This window comes from Camelina sativa, chromosome 9 (genome assembly GCF_000633955.1).
Source record: "Camelina sativa cultivar DH55 chromosome 9, Cs, whole genome shotgun sequence".
NCBI lineage: Eukaryota > Viridiplantae > Streptophyta > Magnoliopsida > Brassicales > Brassicaceae > Camelina > Camelina sativa.
In genome coordinates this window covers 12,607,146-12,620,518 of record NC_025693.1, presented here as the reverse complement: position 1 = coordinate 12,620,518, position 13,373 = coordinate 12,607,146, and the positions used below count along the sequence as shown (strand labels likewise).

Genomic DNA, 13,373 nt, shown 5'->3' with positions numbered 1-13,373 from the left:
CCGATAGAACTCAGGGTTGGAAGCGTAACCCGGAGTAAGGCTTTCTTGAAGGACATTTCCTCCCACAGGGGGAGGGACCCGAACTGGAACTTTAGAAGATCCAGCAACTTTGATTTGAACCGGAGTGTGATTATCCCCGACCAGCGGTTGTGCCGCCTGGTGGGAAGGTATTCCTTGGAGTCGCTGTTGCCATCATCGGCTGCAAGGTGAACGGCGGAATGATGCCGATGAAGTCTAGAGCGCGTCGTCGGTAGTTTTGCTTGGAAGAAAGGAGATCGACCCGATCAGCGTATGCGCGGTGAGAAGTCAAAAGATCGGCGACCGAACTGGTGACTGTCTCTAGACGAGTGGAGACTTGCCCTTCCAAACTGTCAAAGCGTTCGGACAAGGCGGCGGAGGCTGCTTGATGACGGTCAGATTTCTCTGCCAAATCCTGCAGAAGTTTTTGGATTGTCTCCAAAGTTACCTGGTTGGAGGACTCATGAGCCATAGCGATGTTTGTACGACGTGGATGTGGAAGTGGAGTCGGAACTAGCAAGAGTATAGGTGATATCACCCTCCTTCTAGCGCGAAATGTGAGAACTAGAATTGAACTTCTATCTCCGGGGTGTTTTCTGAGCGGGGGTGCTTACCACCGTTCTAGTTCCGAGCTTAGTAACAAAGTAAATAGCTATTGCGAAGTGAAAGTAAGATATTATTGCCAAGTGAAAGTTTTTCCACCCTCTTACAATCTCCCAACTCTTACTCTTATACTACTAAATTACAATTAATGTCATATCAATTCGAACCGTAAATCTCGCCCTCTATTCAATTTAATTATGAGAATCTTTGACCGCTTCCCGAGCTCCGAGATGATTTATTTTTACGTTTCACCCCTCTTCACTTCTCCCAGATCAGGTTTGATGGACCGGCTCTGTTGCGGCCTTAGCCCGTATTAACCATTAGTCCTGGGCCCAAGCCCACAACTTAAGGTGACGAATTGTGGTACCAACACCGACTCAGAAAGATTATCCAAAAAGAGCCTGAAGTAGTTGGTGTCATCTTCATGAGGCTTAAAATCCCTGCCACAAAAACAAGAAAACATCTCAAAACATCAAGCTATTCAAAACATAGAGATTATTAAATAATGCTATGTCTTTTATTTTTTTATTATTAACGTTCATAATTCCTGCCAATCATTAGAAAACTCTATGGTTGTTGACTATAAAATTAAAATTAAGAAAACGCTAATTAAAATTGAAATTCATAATTCCTGCCGATAATAAGCCCGAATGTAGTAGTAGTGCTAATCCATGATTTTGATTGTCCACACTAAATCCATGATTTTCTGGGCTTCTTATTTGATTCGTGCTTGAGAAAAAGCCTTTTATGCTAATATATTCAAATATCATATTATCAGCGTTTTTTTAAAGAAATCCGGAAAAAAACTCTTCCAGCTTTATTAATTAAACTAAAAACAATTACAAGAGAATACGTTGTGAATGCGTAGGTCCAGCTAAATCCTCCAGTATGATCGAATCAACATCCATCGGAGTCATAGATAAAAGATGAAAACCTAAAGATAATGAAAATTCATAGTTTGCTAAACTATCTGTAAGACAATTAGCCTCCCTATACACATGTGAAACATAGACTATTCAGTCTCTTGAGAAGAAGTCATCGCACAGATATAGCAGGAACAACAACGGATGCGACACCAACTTCGAATTCACTTCCAACTCCAGCCTCGTGATTTGTCGCTCCCAAACACAATATAACCCATAACAGACTTCCCATAACTCAACCAACGGTGCCGAACACCACCCCACATTCACAGCATACCCACCACACCATTCACCAAACTCATCCCGTATGACCCCACCCGCTGTAGCCATTCCCGGGTTCCCGCTGTAGTATATTGTTAGCGTCTTTGCTGCATGCTAAGGTGAATATTATTCTAATGGAACTTCATTTAGCGGTGAATATTCGCATCTCACTAGGTTGCTGCAAGCCAAGGTCTTTTATGAATTTCAAATACGTTTCAAAATTGTGGTGATCAGTTATTCCAAACATGTACTGCCATTAAGATTTTTTGACCGTTTTTATTTTATTAAAGTTTAATGTTCTTCAATTTAAAGCAATAAATTTTTCATAATTTATTACGCACCGTTTTTAAGCTTTCAATGTCATTATTATAAATAAAATGTTTGAAACATACAAAAGAGAATACCAAACACAATTGTATCTTCTTATTCTCAATATAGCCACAATGCTCATCAAACACATGACTTCTCCTTTGTCGTTGTCACTATTCGTGTTCTTAGCGTTTACAACTGCAAATGCAATGCTTATCAAAGACATGTACGCACTTTGCAAGGAGACAAAAGACGTGAATTTCTGCTTGAAATACATTGGAACGGACACACGTATACTAGACGCAAACGGCCTTTATGACGTTCTTGTGATTGCGGTAACGTTAAATAACTAGTTTGTAATTCCTTTTATTGTTATGTAGAGATTTCTATAACAATATATCTAAAAGACACAGTGTACAGGTAGAAAATAGTTTTAAAACAATATTAACAATATCTAGTGTCTTTTCTTTTCTATAATTCTATACTATATAAAAGTATAAAATTCTTAAATTCTATATGAAAGTATAGAATAAATTCATGAGTGGGACCAAAATCTAGTATATATAATTAACTGTATAGGAAATAAACAGTAAAACTAAATATCTACTCCCTCCATTTTTTTATTAGTTGTCGTTTAAGGTTGTTTCACACAAATTAAGAAAATCATTAATTTTCTTGTTTTATCTTTTCTTAATATATTTTCTAATCTTTTTATTGGTCACAACATTAAAACAATTAGATAAGATTGAAATATTTACCAAACATTTGCATTGGAAATCTAAAACGACAAGTATTATGACACAAAATTTTAACTCTAGAACGACAATTAATAAAAAACGGAGGGAGTATTATAAAGGGAACAAGCCATAAACATAAAAATTGAGAGATGAGAAAATCTGCTTTATTCCTTTGCTAAAAATAAAAGTGTCTTTATTTCTAATTGAGATTTATTGTCAGATTTCTAAATGCCAAGACCAAGTGACCAATGCAGCCAAACAAATCAACAAAGTCCGCCAGAAGTTTAATGGTCCGGTTGGAACTCAACGACTAAATTTTTGTCTTGCGAGTTACCATGTAGCATCTAAACTTTTCCAAAAATCTTGGGAATATGCAAATGAAGACATGGATGCAGCAGGTGCTAAAGCATCTGCAACGGATGGTGCAAACTATATGCGCGAATGCGAAGAAGAATGGAAGAATGGACCGATACAAAAGTCTCCCGTCACTTTCTATAACAGAAATGTTGTCAAACTATTATCTATTATTCAAGTTATTGTCTCTAAGATTTATGGCGGCTAGTTAAACTGCTAATTTAATTCATATGCTTTTGACTGTAGAGTTGGTTTTTTGTGATACTTATTGGTTCGATGGAATAAACTTTCTTGAAATTTTTCATTATTTAGGAACTTAGGATCATTATTAGTTTCTTGATCTTTTTTTATTGAGATTGATTATCATATTTCTAAATCCGAAATCCAAGTGACTAATGCAGCCAGACAAATCAACAAAGTCCGCCAGAAGTTTAGTGGTCCGATTGGAATTCAACAAATATATTTTTGTCTTAAAAAAATACCAGTTAGCATATGAACTTTTCCAAAAACTTATGAACAAGCATATGAAGACATGTATGCAACAATGGCTCATATATTTGTAACAGATGGTGCAAACTATGCGCGAGTGCGAAGACGGATGGAAAAAGAATGGACCGATACAAAAGTCTCCTGTTACTTTCTATAACACAAATGTTGTCAAACTATTATCTATTATTCAAGTTATTGTCTCTATGATTTATGGCTAGTTAAACTGGAATTCGATTACTAATTTAATTCATGTGCTTCTGATAATTTTTAGTGTTGGTTTTGTTTGTAAGAGTTAAGCTGGCTGATGTAGCGACATCTATGCTTCTATTAATATCCCTGTTTTAGACATCGCTAGGTGCTAGTCGGGCGGTCGAGTGGGTGTAGCGCCTAGCACCTAGAGACGACCAGAGACTCCTTTACCGCCATCGAAGCTCGTCCTCTCTCAGCTCTTCTTAGAAGCCATCACCGAAGACACCAAATCTCTACTCTTCCTTATTTCTTTCATACTATCTTTGCTTTGGGATCAAGTTATTTTGTGACAAATAGAGAAGTTTACTTTGAACCCCTTTTTTGTTTATTGATTCACTTTTGATGCTATACTTTATAATATCAATATCGTTTCTTTGCATCATGATCGAGTAGTTTACTTTGTTGGGTTCTATGGGGTGATTCAAGGGGAATTCATAGGTTCGCTTCAATTAGGTTGTTAGATCATATTTTCGGTTTATTATTAGAGTTCTTTTGGGACATCTTTATCTTAATGCTTATGATTGGATTGATCACCAAGTACTGATCTAGAGAACAGGAGCGCTAACCGCGTTATCCTACTTCTCCAAACTAGTGTTATACCGAAGCCTTGCTCGTAACCTGCGTAAGTTGAGTTGTGAAGTTTGGTGAATGTATCGAACTTGTTTTACTAGCTGGTTGACATGCGACGTTTCCTGCGAAAGTTGAGTAACGGAGTGTGAAGACTTTAGACTTTTATTCTATGAGAATAGCTTGTTAGTTCATTAGTGTTTCGTAGTTGAGAACCTAGACCGAAAATTAGTATTTACTTGTTAGATCTTACACTTAGGGGGAGGTATTGGTTTCTGATTTAATGAGAATTGTAATGACTTTAAATAAAATTATAGAAAGTGGAAAATGAAGGATTCTAACAGATTGTTTAGAAAGTTTTTAAAATCTTGCTGATTTGTATTTCCTAATCTTGTAAACTCTTTCATAAAATCTTGCAAACTTTCTCAAAAAATATTCTCTCTATCATTTTGGTTTGAAATTCTGCGAGTCTTGTTGAATAAGAAAAGACATGACTCTTCATAAGACACAACATACGAATCGTGACTCTTAACGTAACTTTATGTTACGAATGTGTGCTTATGTGATACACTAACCCTTAATTGAGTTTTGGTGTAGGATGTCAAAAAAAAAGAAAAAAAGAATTGAGTTTTGGTGTATATGGTGCTCGGTTAAGTGGTGCAGGTTTCGGGGATGTTTTGTCGCCTTTGTAGATGAAAAAAAGCAGAGGTAGCTGCTTTATATGTGAAGGATGAATATGAAAAGGCCCAACACGAGTTTGCTTATAATCTGAATGGAGGAAAACATGTTCTCATCTGTGAAGCAGGTGATGATGCTGCTGAGGCCACTGAGCAAATGAACACCAAAAAGTCATGGACTATGATTCACAAATCTCTCTATTTGATGAGAGTGTTTCCATGACTTTTTTTATGAAGAAAATAATATAAAATCTTAAACCAATAACATAATATTTGAATTCATTAATAATCCAAGATTCTTTTGTTTTATTTGAATAACACAAAACTTTTAATGACTTTATAAAACTCTTAATCCAATAACACTAGATTTATGAAGATTTTAGATAACTTTTTACAAATCCACAACTAATAACACCAAACTTTAAAAGAGTTTTTAAAAGTCTTGATTGAATAACAACATATTTTACATAACTTTTAAAGTCATTAAAATTCTACTAAACTCTCAAACCAATAACCCCCCCCCCCTTAATATTGCTTAGAACCATCAAAACCCTAAGATGACTCCCAAAACACCCAACGCCTTAGCCTTATACTTTTAAACCGTTTTATTTATTTGCAATAGTTTTTAGGAAAAACAAAACCCCAATCTCTTCTTTAGTCTTAGCCATAGTTCTTTCTCTTTTAATTCAATTTGTGTTTGCTATTACTCTCTGTGGGATCGATCCTAAAATACTACAATTGATTAATTGTGCACTTTCAGTCGTCGTGTAGTCTTTTCAGGTAAAAGATTTGGAGTGAAATTCTACACACATCAAAATACAAGCTTACAACAAAAATAGATAGATAGATTGGAAATACATAAATCATTGTTGAAAGATCCATAGGAGTTTGGAGACTGTGACACCCTGGTTTGCAGAAAGGTTTAAAAGAATTGATTTGACCATCTATATCACCAAAGTGCACTTATCTTTTCGGTCGAGGGTCCTGAGAGAACTCCAGAGTTAAGCGTGTTTGAGTTGGAGTAGTTTCCATGATGTGTGAGCTTCTGGGAAGTGATTGTAGGAACTGCGCGAGTGAGGACAAAACACAGAGAAATATCATGTGGCGATTTGTAGGGTCGGTAATGTATTTAACGCCTCTCAGTTGTAACAAACCAGCCGTCAGATATGGATGGGCCTACGGGTTAGGAGTGGACGTGGGGCCCACTAAGAAAGGTGGCTGTCAGGGCGTTACAGAGACAGATGCTACATCATCGTATGTCAAAGAAGCTTTCACATATACATTAAGAAATTTAACATTATTTACTGTCAAAAGATTTTGTGACGTTAGAAAATGGTCTTTAGTTTCTTTGGTTGTCGGAGCAAACTATTTTGAGATAGCTAAAAAATGTGAACATGTTCTCTCCACATAGGAGGAGTGCAGAGCCGAGGTTCTCTCTAAAGTGGAAGAGGTTGGTCGCAAGGTTATCTCCCCAAGAAAAAAAGGTAAAGAAGGTTGGACGCATGGTTAACACTCTAAGGGAAGAAGGCGGAGCCAAGGTTTTCTTCATGGTAGATGAGGTTGTGCACAAAGTTCTCTCCATAATAGAGGGAGGAGGGCGGAGCCGAAGTTCTCTTCATGGTTGGTAATACACTATTGTGATGATACATCATTGATTAGTATATTTTTTTAATAATAATTGATTAGTATAATATGTAATATATTTTTATTTGAAATATTGTTTGAGCCAACAATTTTTGTAATTAAAAAAACTAAGCAAAAGTGAAAGTAATATATAATAGTTCGCTTAATGTTCATATAGACAATTTTTAGGTAGTGGTAACGAATGTATTTGTAACATACAATATATTTAGGTGTAAAAAAATACACTTTTCATGGTAAAATACATAAAATTTTTGTAAATAGATATAAATCAGTGAATTATAGCAAAAAAAAATTATAAATAACTAATACAAATTTTAATATATTTTGTTAAATTTAATTTTATTTACAAAATTTTAAACCCGCACATCGGGCGGATCCTTATCTAGTTCTAGATAAAGATCCCCTTGGATGACATAAATTCGAGAATGGAAAATTCACTTGGACAAAAAAAATAAAGAAAAAAAAAACTTAAAAAGCTTTCTCGGCCAACATACGGATAACCTCTTAGGCAACAATAAGTTTAAGAAGTTTAACTAAGCATTAGTAAAATAATGTTACAAAACAGAGAGGTATCTCGAAGCTAGCCATGTTGCCATCGCAGCTGCATATTTTCCTTTGCTTTGATGGTGGATGGAGAGCAATCTATCCCTTATGTGCTGGTCAAGTTGTTTGAGAAGAAGCGGAGCAGAAGTCGGAGTTTCCCCTTGGCGCCTGCCATTTCGTACCCGCCATAAAGTGTGGATTGTAGCATGGAAAGTATAGTGCAGTAGGTATAATGTAACATAGTTTAGTGTCGCATCAGTGAGGAGAGATAAGTTGTCACTCCATACTGTCAAAAATCTGCTGGTGAGAAGCTTGAGCGTGAGGCCGGTCCATATTTCCGTTGAGAATGGGCAAGATAAGAATAGGTGGTCCCGAGTTTCGAGCCGGCCTGAACAGAGGACACAAGATGTTTGAAAATTACCGCACCATGTTTGCATTTGATCATCTGTTGAGAGCCTATTTAGAACCGCTAGCCAAACAATGAAGGAGTATTTTGGTGTTGCCTGCGGAAACCAAACCCCTTTAGTCCATTCTTTACTTCCCCGAGGCTCCCGTATATGCTCCCATGTCTCCTTGGTTGTGAAATTCGTTGTAAAACGACCTCCTTTCCCTTTCCAAAGAACTGTATCCTCTGAATCAACCAGCTCTAGTGATCGGATCTCCTCCAAAGTGGACTCTATTTGGTTGAGATACTCAACCCGGTGTCGTCTTTTTCGGTGAGCCAGAGCCTCCGCCACTGTGGTGTGTAATGATATCCCCATATCTATGCAGCCACGTTGTCCTGCAATATCCAAGAGACATCCCAAATTCGACCGGTTGTCGTACCAGAAGGATGTATTTCTTCCACTTCTTACCTCATATTTGATGTAGCCTGTTGCAATAGACCGATACTTCAACAATTTTCTCCACATCCAAGAGCTTGCTGTGGTGTTTTCTTTGATCGACCAAAAAGAGCCTTTTCTTAACAGATAGGTCCTCAGCCACTGTGTCCATAGCGAGTTTGTTGATAGTAACCACCAAATGAGCTTCAAACAGCTCACTACATTGGCTTCTTTCAGTGATCAGAGTCTTAGTCCTCCCTCTTCCTTAGGGAGACATACGTCTTGCCAAGCCACTTTGGCTTTCTTAGTGTTCAGGGTTGTCCCTGACCAAAGAAAAGCAGAATAGAGGCTATCAATCTCTTTAATGCAGGCATTGGGGAGTCTAAATGCGGACATCCAGAAATTTGTTATACTGTGGAGGACTGTGCTGATCAACTGCAGGCGGCCTGCGAAGGATAGGTGGCGAGCCGTCCAACTACCAATACGTTCTATGATTCTCTCGACCAGTGGAGCATATTCCTGAGTAGTCATTTGCTTTGTCAGTAGAGGCAGACCAAGATAGCGCACCGGTAGAGTTCCAGTGGCAAAGGGAAAGGAGCTGAATATGTCTGCTCGGTCCCCCTCTCGTACCCCTGCCATACACAGAGTTGATTTCTCGAGACTAATCTTTAGACCATAGTAGTCTGCAAACCGATCAAAAATGTAGAGAATGTCTTCAATAGATCGCTTAGTTCCATCTGTGAAAACTAACAGATCATCAGCAAAACACAAATGTGTGAATTGCAGGTTGTGGCACTTCGGATGATATCCTATTTGTCTGTCCACGGCGGCTTTGTCCAACATCGCAGAGAGCACTTGCATACATATAACAAAGAGGTATGGTGAGAGAGAACAGCCTTGCCGAAGTCCTCGAGCACTGGTGAACAAGCTGGATAACTCTCCATTGACCTGAACCGAGAAAGAAGCCATGGTGATACATAGTTGAATCCATTTGATGAATTTTGGGGGAAACTCAAGAGCTTGTAGAATGGTTAGGAGGAAAGACCATTGAACCAAATCAATAGCTTTTGAGATCTATCTTGACTGCACTTCTAGGAGAAAGATACTCTTTGTGCTAATTTTTGACAATTTCAGAAGCAAGAAGAATGTTTTCCATCAACAATCTATCTTTAACAAATGCTGACTGGTTTGGTGATATAAAATCCGGTAAAAGCTCTTTAAGTTGATTGGCAAGAAGCTTTGAGATTACCTTGTATGTAACATTACAGCAGGAAATGGGGCGATAGTCTTTCATCTAAATCACCACCTTTTTCTTTGGTATAAGTGCCAAGATAGTTGCGTTTACTCCCTTAGGGAGAAAGCCATATTGGAAAAATGATTTGATAGCAGTAACAAAGTCAGTTCTGATGATAGACCATGCTTCTTTGAGGAATTCCACTGTGTATCCATCCGGTCCTGGACTCTTATTCTTAGGCATTGAAAACAGAACACTTTTAATTTCGTCTTCTGTAACATCAGCTTGTAGACTTACTCTATCCTTCTCTGAGCAGCGGTACTTGAGTAAATCACGAATAATATCGTCAGTTAAACCAGTATAATGAGCCGGTTTGTGTCCTAAAAAGTCTCAAAAAAATTGTTCAGCCTCCTTCTTGATATCGTCTTGTGTGTCTACAACAGACCCATCCTGGCATTTGATTTCGCGAATGGCATTGCGAGCTTCCTTAATTTTTGCAGCATTGTAGAAAGCCTTGTTAATACCATCACCTACCCTCAACTAGTGGAGCTTGGACTTCTACTTCAGAACTCCTTTCTCAAGCTCCGTGACATGCAACCACCTACTGTATGCTTCTGATTCACTCCGCATATTCATATATGTGGGATTATTCAGAGTCGTCTCTTGACAAAGACAAAATTTAGCAAAGGCTGCTCTGGTTTTCCTCGTCAAATCTCCAAGCGTATCTTTACTTAACTGCTTTATTTTTGGTTTCAGTGCTTTTAGCTTCTTTGAAAACGGAAAATGGCGGAAGTGGAGTGGTAAATTGCCTCCGTACCATCCAAGTAGTCCTATATCAGTGGTTTGAACTTGGCATCTGTAGCTAAAGCATTGGTAAACTTGAAAGGTTTCTTTGATCGTACAACATCTCTACCAAGTTTGATCCGACAACGTAGATGGTCAGAGCAACCACCAGCCGCAAATACACCATAGGAGTGAGCATGCACCTGTAGCCAAGCTGTATTAACGAGAACCCTATCGAGCTTCTTACAAATCAGCTCAGCATCACGTTTGTTACACCAAGTGTACATTGGACCGTGAGAGTGCATATCCTGTAGAGAAAAATACCGCACAACCTCTTGGAAATCTCTCATCCCTGGAGGCATAATATGTGTTTGAGCATGAAGAGAGTGCTCCTCAGCCTCCAGAATTTCATTGAAATCACCGTAAACCATCCATGGTTTAGTACGGATCACTGGTGAATCCTGGTGAGCTTTTAAATCTTCCCACAAAACCTTCCTCTCCTCAGCACTATTCAATGCATAGACAAGTGAAACAAAAAACTCATCTTGTACTCCATCTGCCATGATCGAACAGGTTATCATCTGTTCACTAGTGAAGAATGGTGTAACACGCACCCTTGAGTTCCAAAGGACCCATATTCTTCCTCTGCGATTAAAAGTATAGTTAGATAAAAAAGACCAACCCGGGAAAACAGAGCCGACAATCCTCTCTACTTTGTTTTCCTTTACCCTCGTCTCAACCAAACACCCAAATTGGAATTGTTCACTTTGCAACCAATCTCGAACTATGGAATGCTTTGAATTTTGTTGAAACCTCGGACATTCCAGAAGAAGTTCGACATATAAATAAGTGTTGGGAGGACCTCTTACTCTGATCTTGGGGGTTATGAGTCTGAGGATTATAACCAACTTTACTCATCTCTTTTGTGAGCCTAGGGATAGACTCACGCAGCTGGACCGTTGCCTTGACTCCCCGACCTTTCTTTTTTCTCGCATCGGCATCAGCTACAACCTCATCGAGTTTAGCCTCCTCTGCTGACACTGAAGTTTTTGTCCCTGCAATTTCCAAATCTCCTGAATCTGCAACCTTATATGTGTCCTTCTCTTCCTCCCCAAGATCAGCATCTTTACTCTCTCCATTCTCACTTACTTTATGCTCTACAAGCTCTTCTGATCCTTCCTCATGGTGCTCACTAAGCACAGAGTAAGAATTAGACAGAATGGATACTTCACCAAAGCTCCTCTCAGATTGGTAATTTCCATTGTGGGGGCTTGTCTTATGGCCACACTTTTGAGGAGTGATCCATCCCTGATCCTTCCCATCACCCTCATTACTCTGAACTACATCCTTCCTTGTATCAGGAGCAGTGTGAACCGCACCCACTGTCACTTCCGCCACCGAGCTACTCTGAATATGAGTCTGTGAGCCTACAACAGAGTTCGAGAGATCCTCCTGACCAACTACAAGGCACGCCGAATGTAAATGGCCCCACTTCTGACAACTGCTACACTAGGGAGGTAGCCAAGGGTAGGAATATCTGACCACCACATCCAATTCACCTTCCTCCTCACCCGCTAAATGGAACTCCAAAGGCAAAACTTTAGTTAGATCTGCTTCCACAAGGATTTGAGCTTCCTCAAAACTCACACAAGACTCTGTTTTTGGATGCAGCTTCAGTGGCTTCCCCATTGCACTAGCTAAGAACTCCAAACCTTTATGCGTGAACATAGTAGTTGGAACATTCTTAAGTACAGTCCACAATGGAACAGACCGCATAGCAGGCTGCGCCTCTTCCGCAAACGGAGACCATTTAGACACTAGCATGGGAAGTCCTACGAACCCTGAATTTCACTGTTGTATCATTTACCACAAAAACATCTATGAGAGAAGACTTATCCCCCAAACGCCAGATTTTGTTCACAATCAAAAACTTGCCGATTAAGAAATCCTCCCATAGCATCTTTGCATCCACGAAAACCTCCTTAGGGACCACTACTCGTTCCTTATAAACTATGATCATGATCATCCTTGTCCGTACCATGGACCGTACAACCTGTCCGTACAACTCAAGTCGGGCCGTCCGTACAACATAGCTGCCCACATCATATAAAGCCCACTAGAAGTCTCACAAGTCTCATGTGAAGCTCAGCTAAGCTTCTAGTCTCTTCTATTCCGACCGTTGGAGAGTTTACGCAAGTGGGAGGCAAGAGTCAACTATTAGTCACATGTTTACTTAAGAACATAAGATGTCGCTTTCACTAAGATAATCGTGTAGCATCTTGTATAGAATATTCTCTCTTTGTCTTGTCTATATTTTGATTGTAACTAGGATCCATATCAAGTAAGAAATACTAATTTCTTCTTCTATATTTCTATACTCTCATACTCTCTTGATCCGAAACTCTCATACTCTCTTACTCTCTCAATACTTGCGACCTAAGATAAAATTCTCTCTTCTTCAAACTTTCATTACTTCCCCTCCACTTGAGAGACGACAAAATCTTGTTTCGTGAAAGTGTGTTCCTGAACCGCTTTCACCCATAACTTCTGATCAACCTTCACCGTGTGCTCCATTTGCGACTTACCTAGGGCTGGGAAACTTTGCTCAGAAATCAAGATCTCGTTTCCTAACCCATTGAGACTCTTCCCCGAATTTAGAACATCTACCTGAGCTACACTCCCTTGACTCGCAGTATGCGTCGGCAAATCCGCCTGTAGCATCAACATTGCACACAAAACAAAAAACCCTAATCGCCAAGAAAACGCCTTCTACGTCAGCTTTTTTAATATTTTCGTTGTGTTTTTTGTTTAGCAAATATTAAATCAAGTGATAACTCTCTAATTTACATGTTTTTAGCATCCTTTTTTGTCCATATTTTGCATTGTTCATACCTCTAACTTGCATTTTTAGGCCATTTACTGTAAGAATCAACTTTTAGAGCATTTAGGGTGTTGCATTTCTGCATTTGCATATTTTGGATGAAAACAGGTGCTAAAGAGCCAAAAATGGAGGAAAACAAGGACAACTCGAGCATGTACCCGAAGGAGCCATCAAGCTACAAGAACAAGTCTGAACCCCAACACGATCGAAGAGGATCCAAGAGCGTGAAGAGCAACCCGAAGATCCACCCGAGGAGTTACTCGACTTCACCCTCGTGTAC

The 13,373-nt window shown here is 39.0% G+C and overlaps 1 protein-coding gene across 1 annotated transcript; it reads left to right on the top strand.

Annotated features, from left to right (window-relative positions):
* On the top strand, positions 2,183 to 3,413 carry LOC104715223. Its single transcript, XM_010432651.2, has 2 exons — positions 2,183 to 2,449; positions 3,072 to 3,413. Exons 1-2 carry the CDS (start codon positions 2,183 to 2,185, stop codon positions 3,411 to 3,413), a joined length of 609 nt encoding a protein of 202 aa, XP_010430953.2.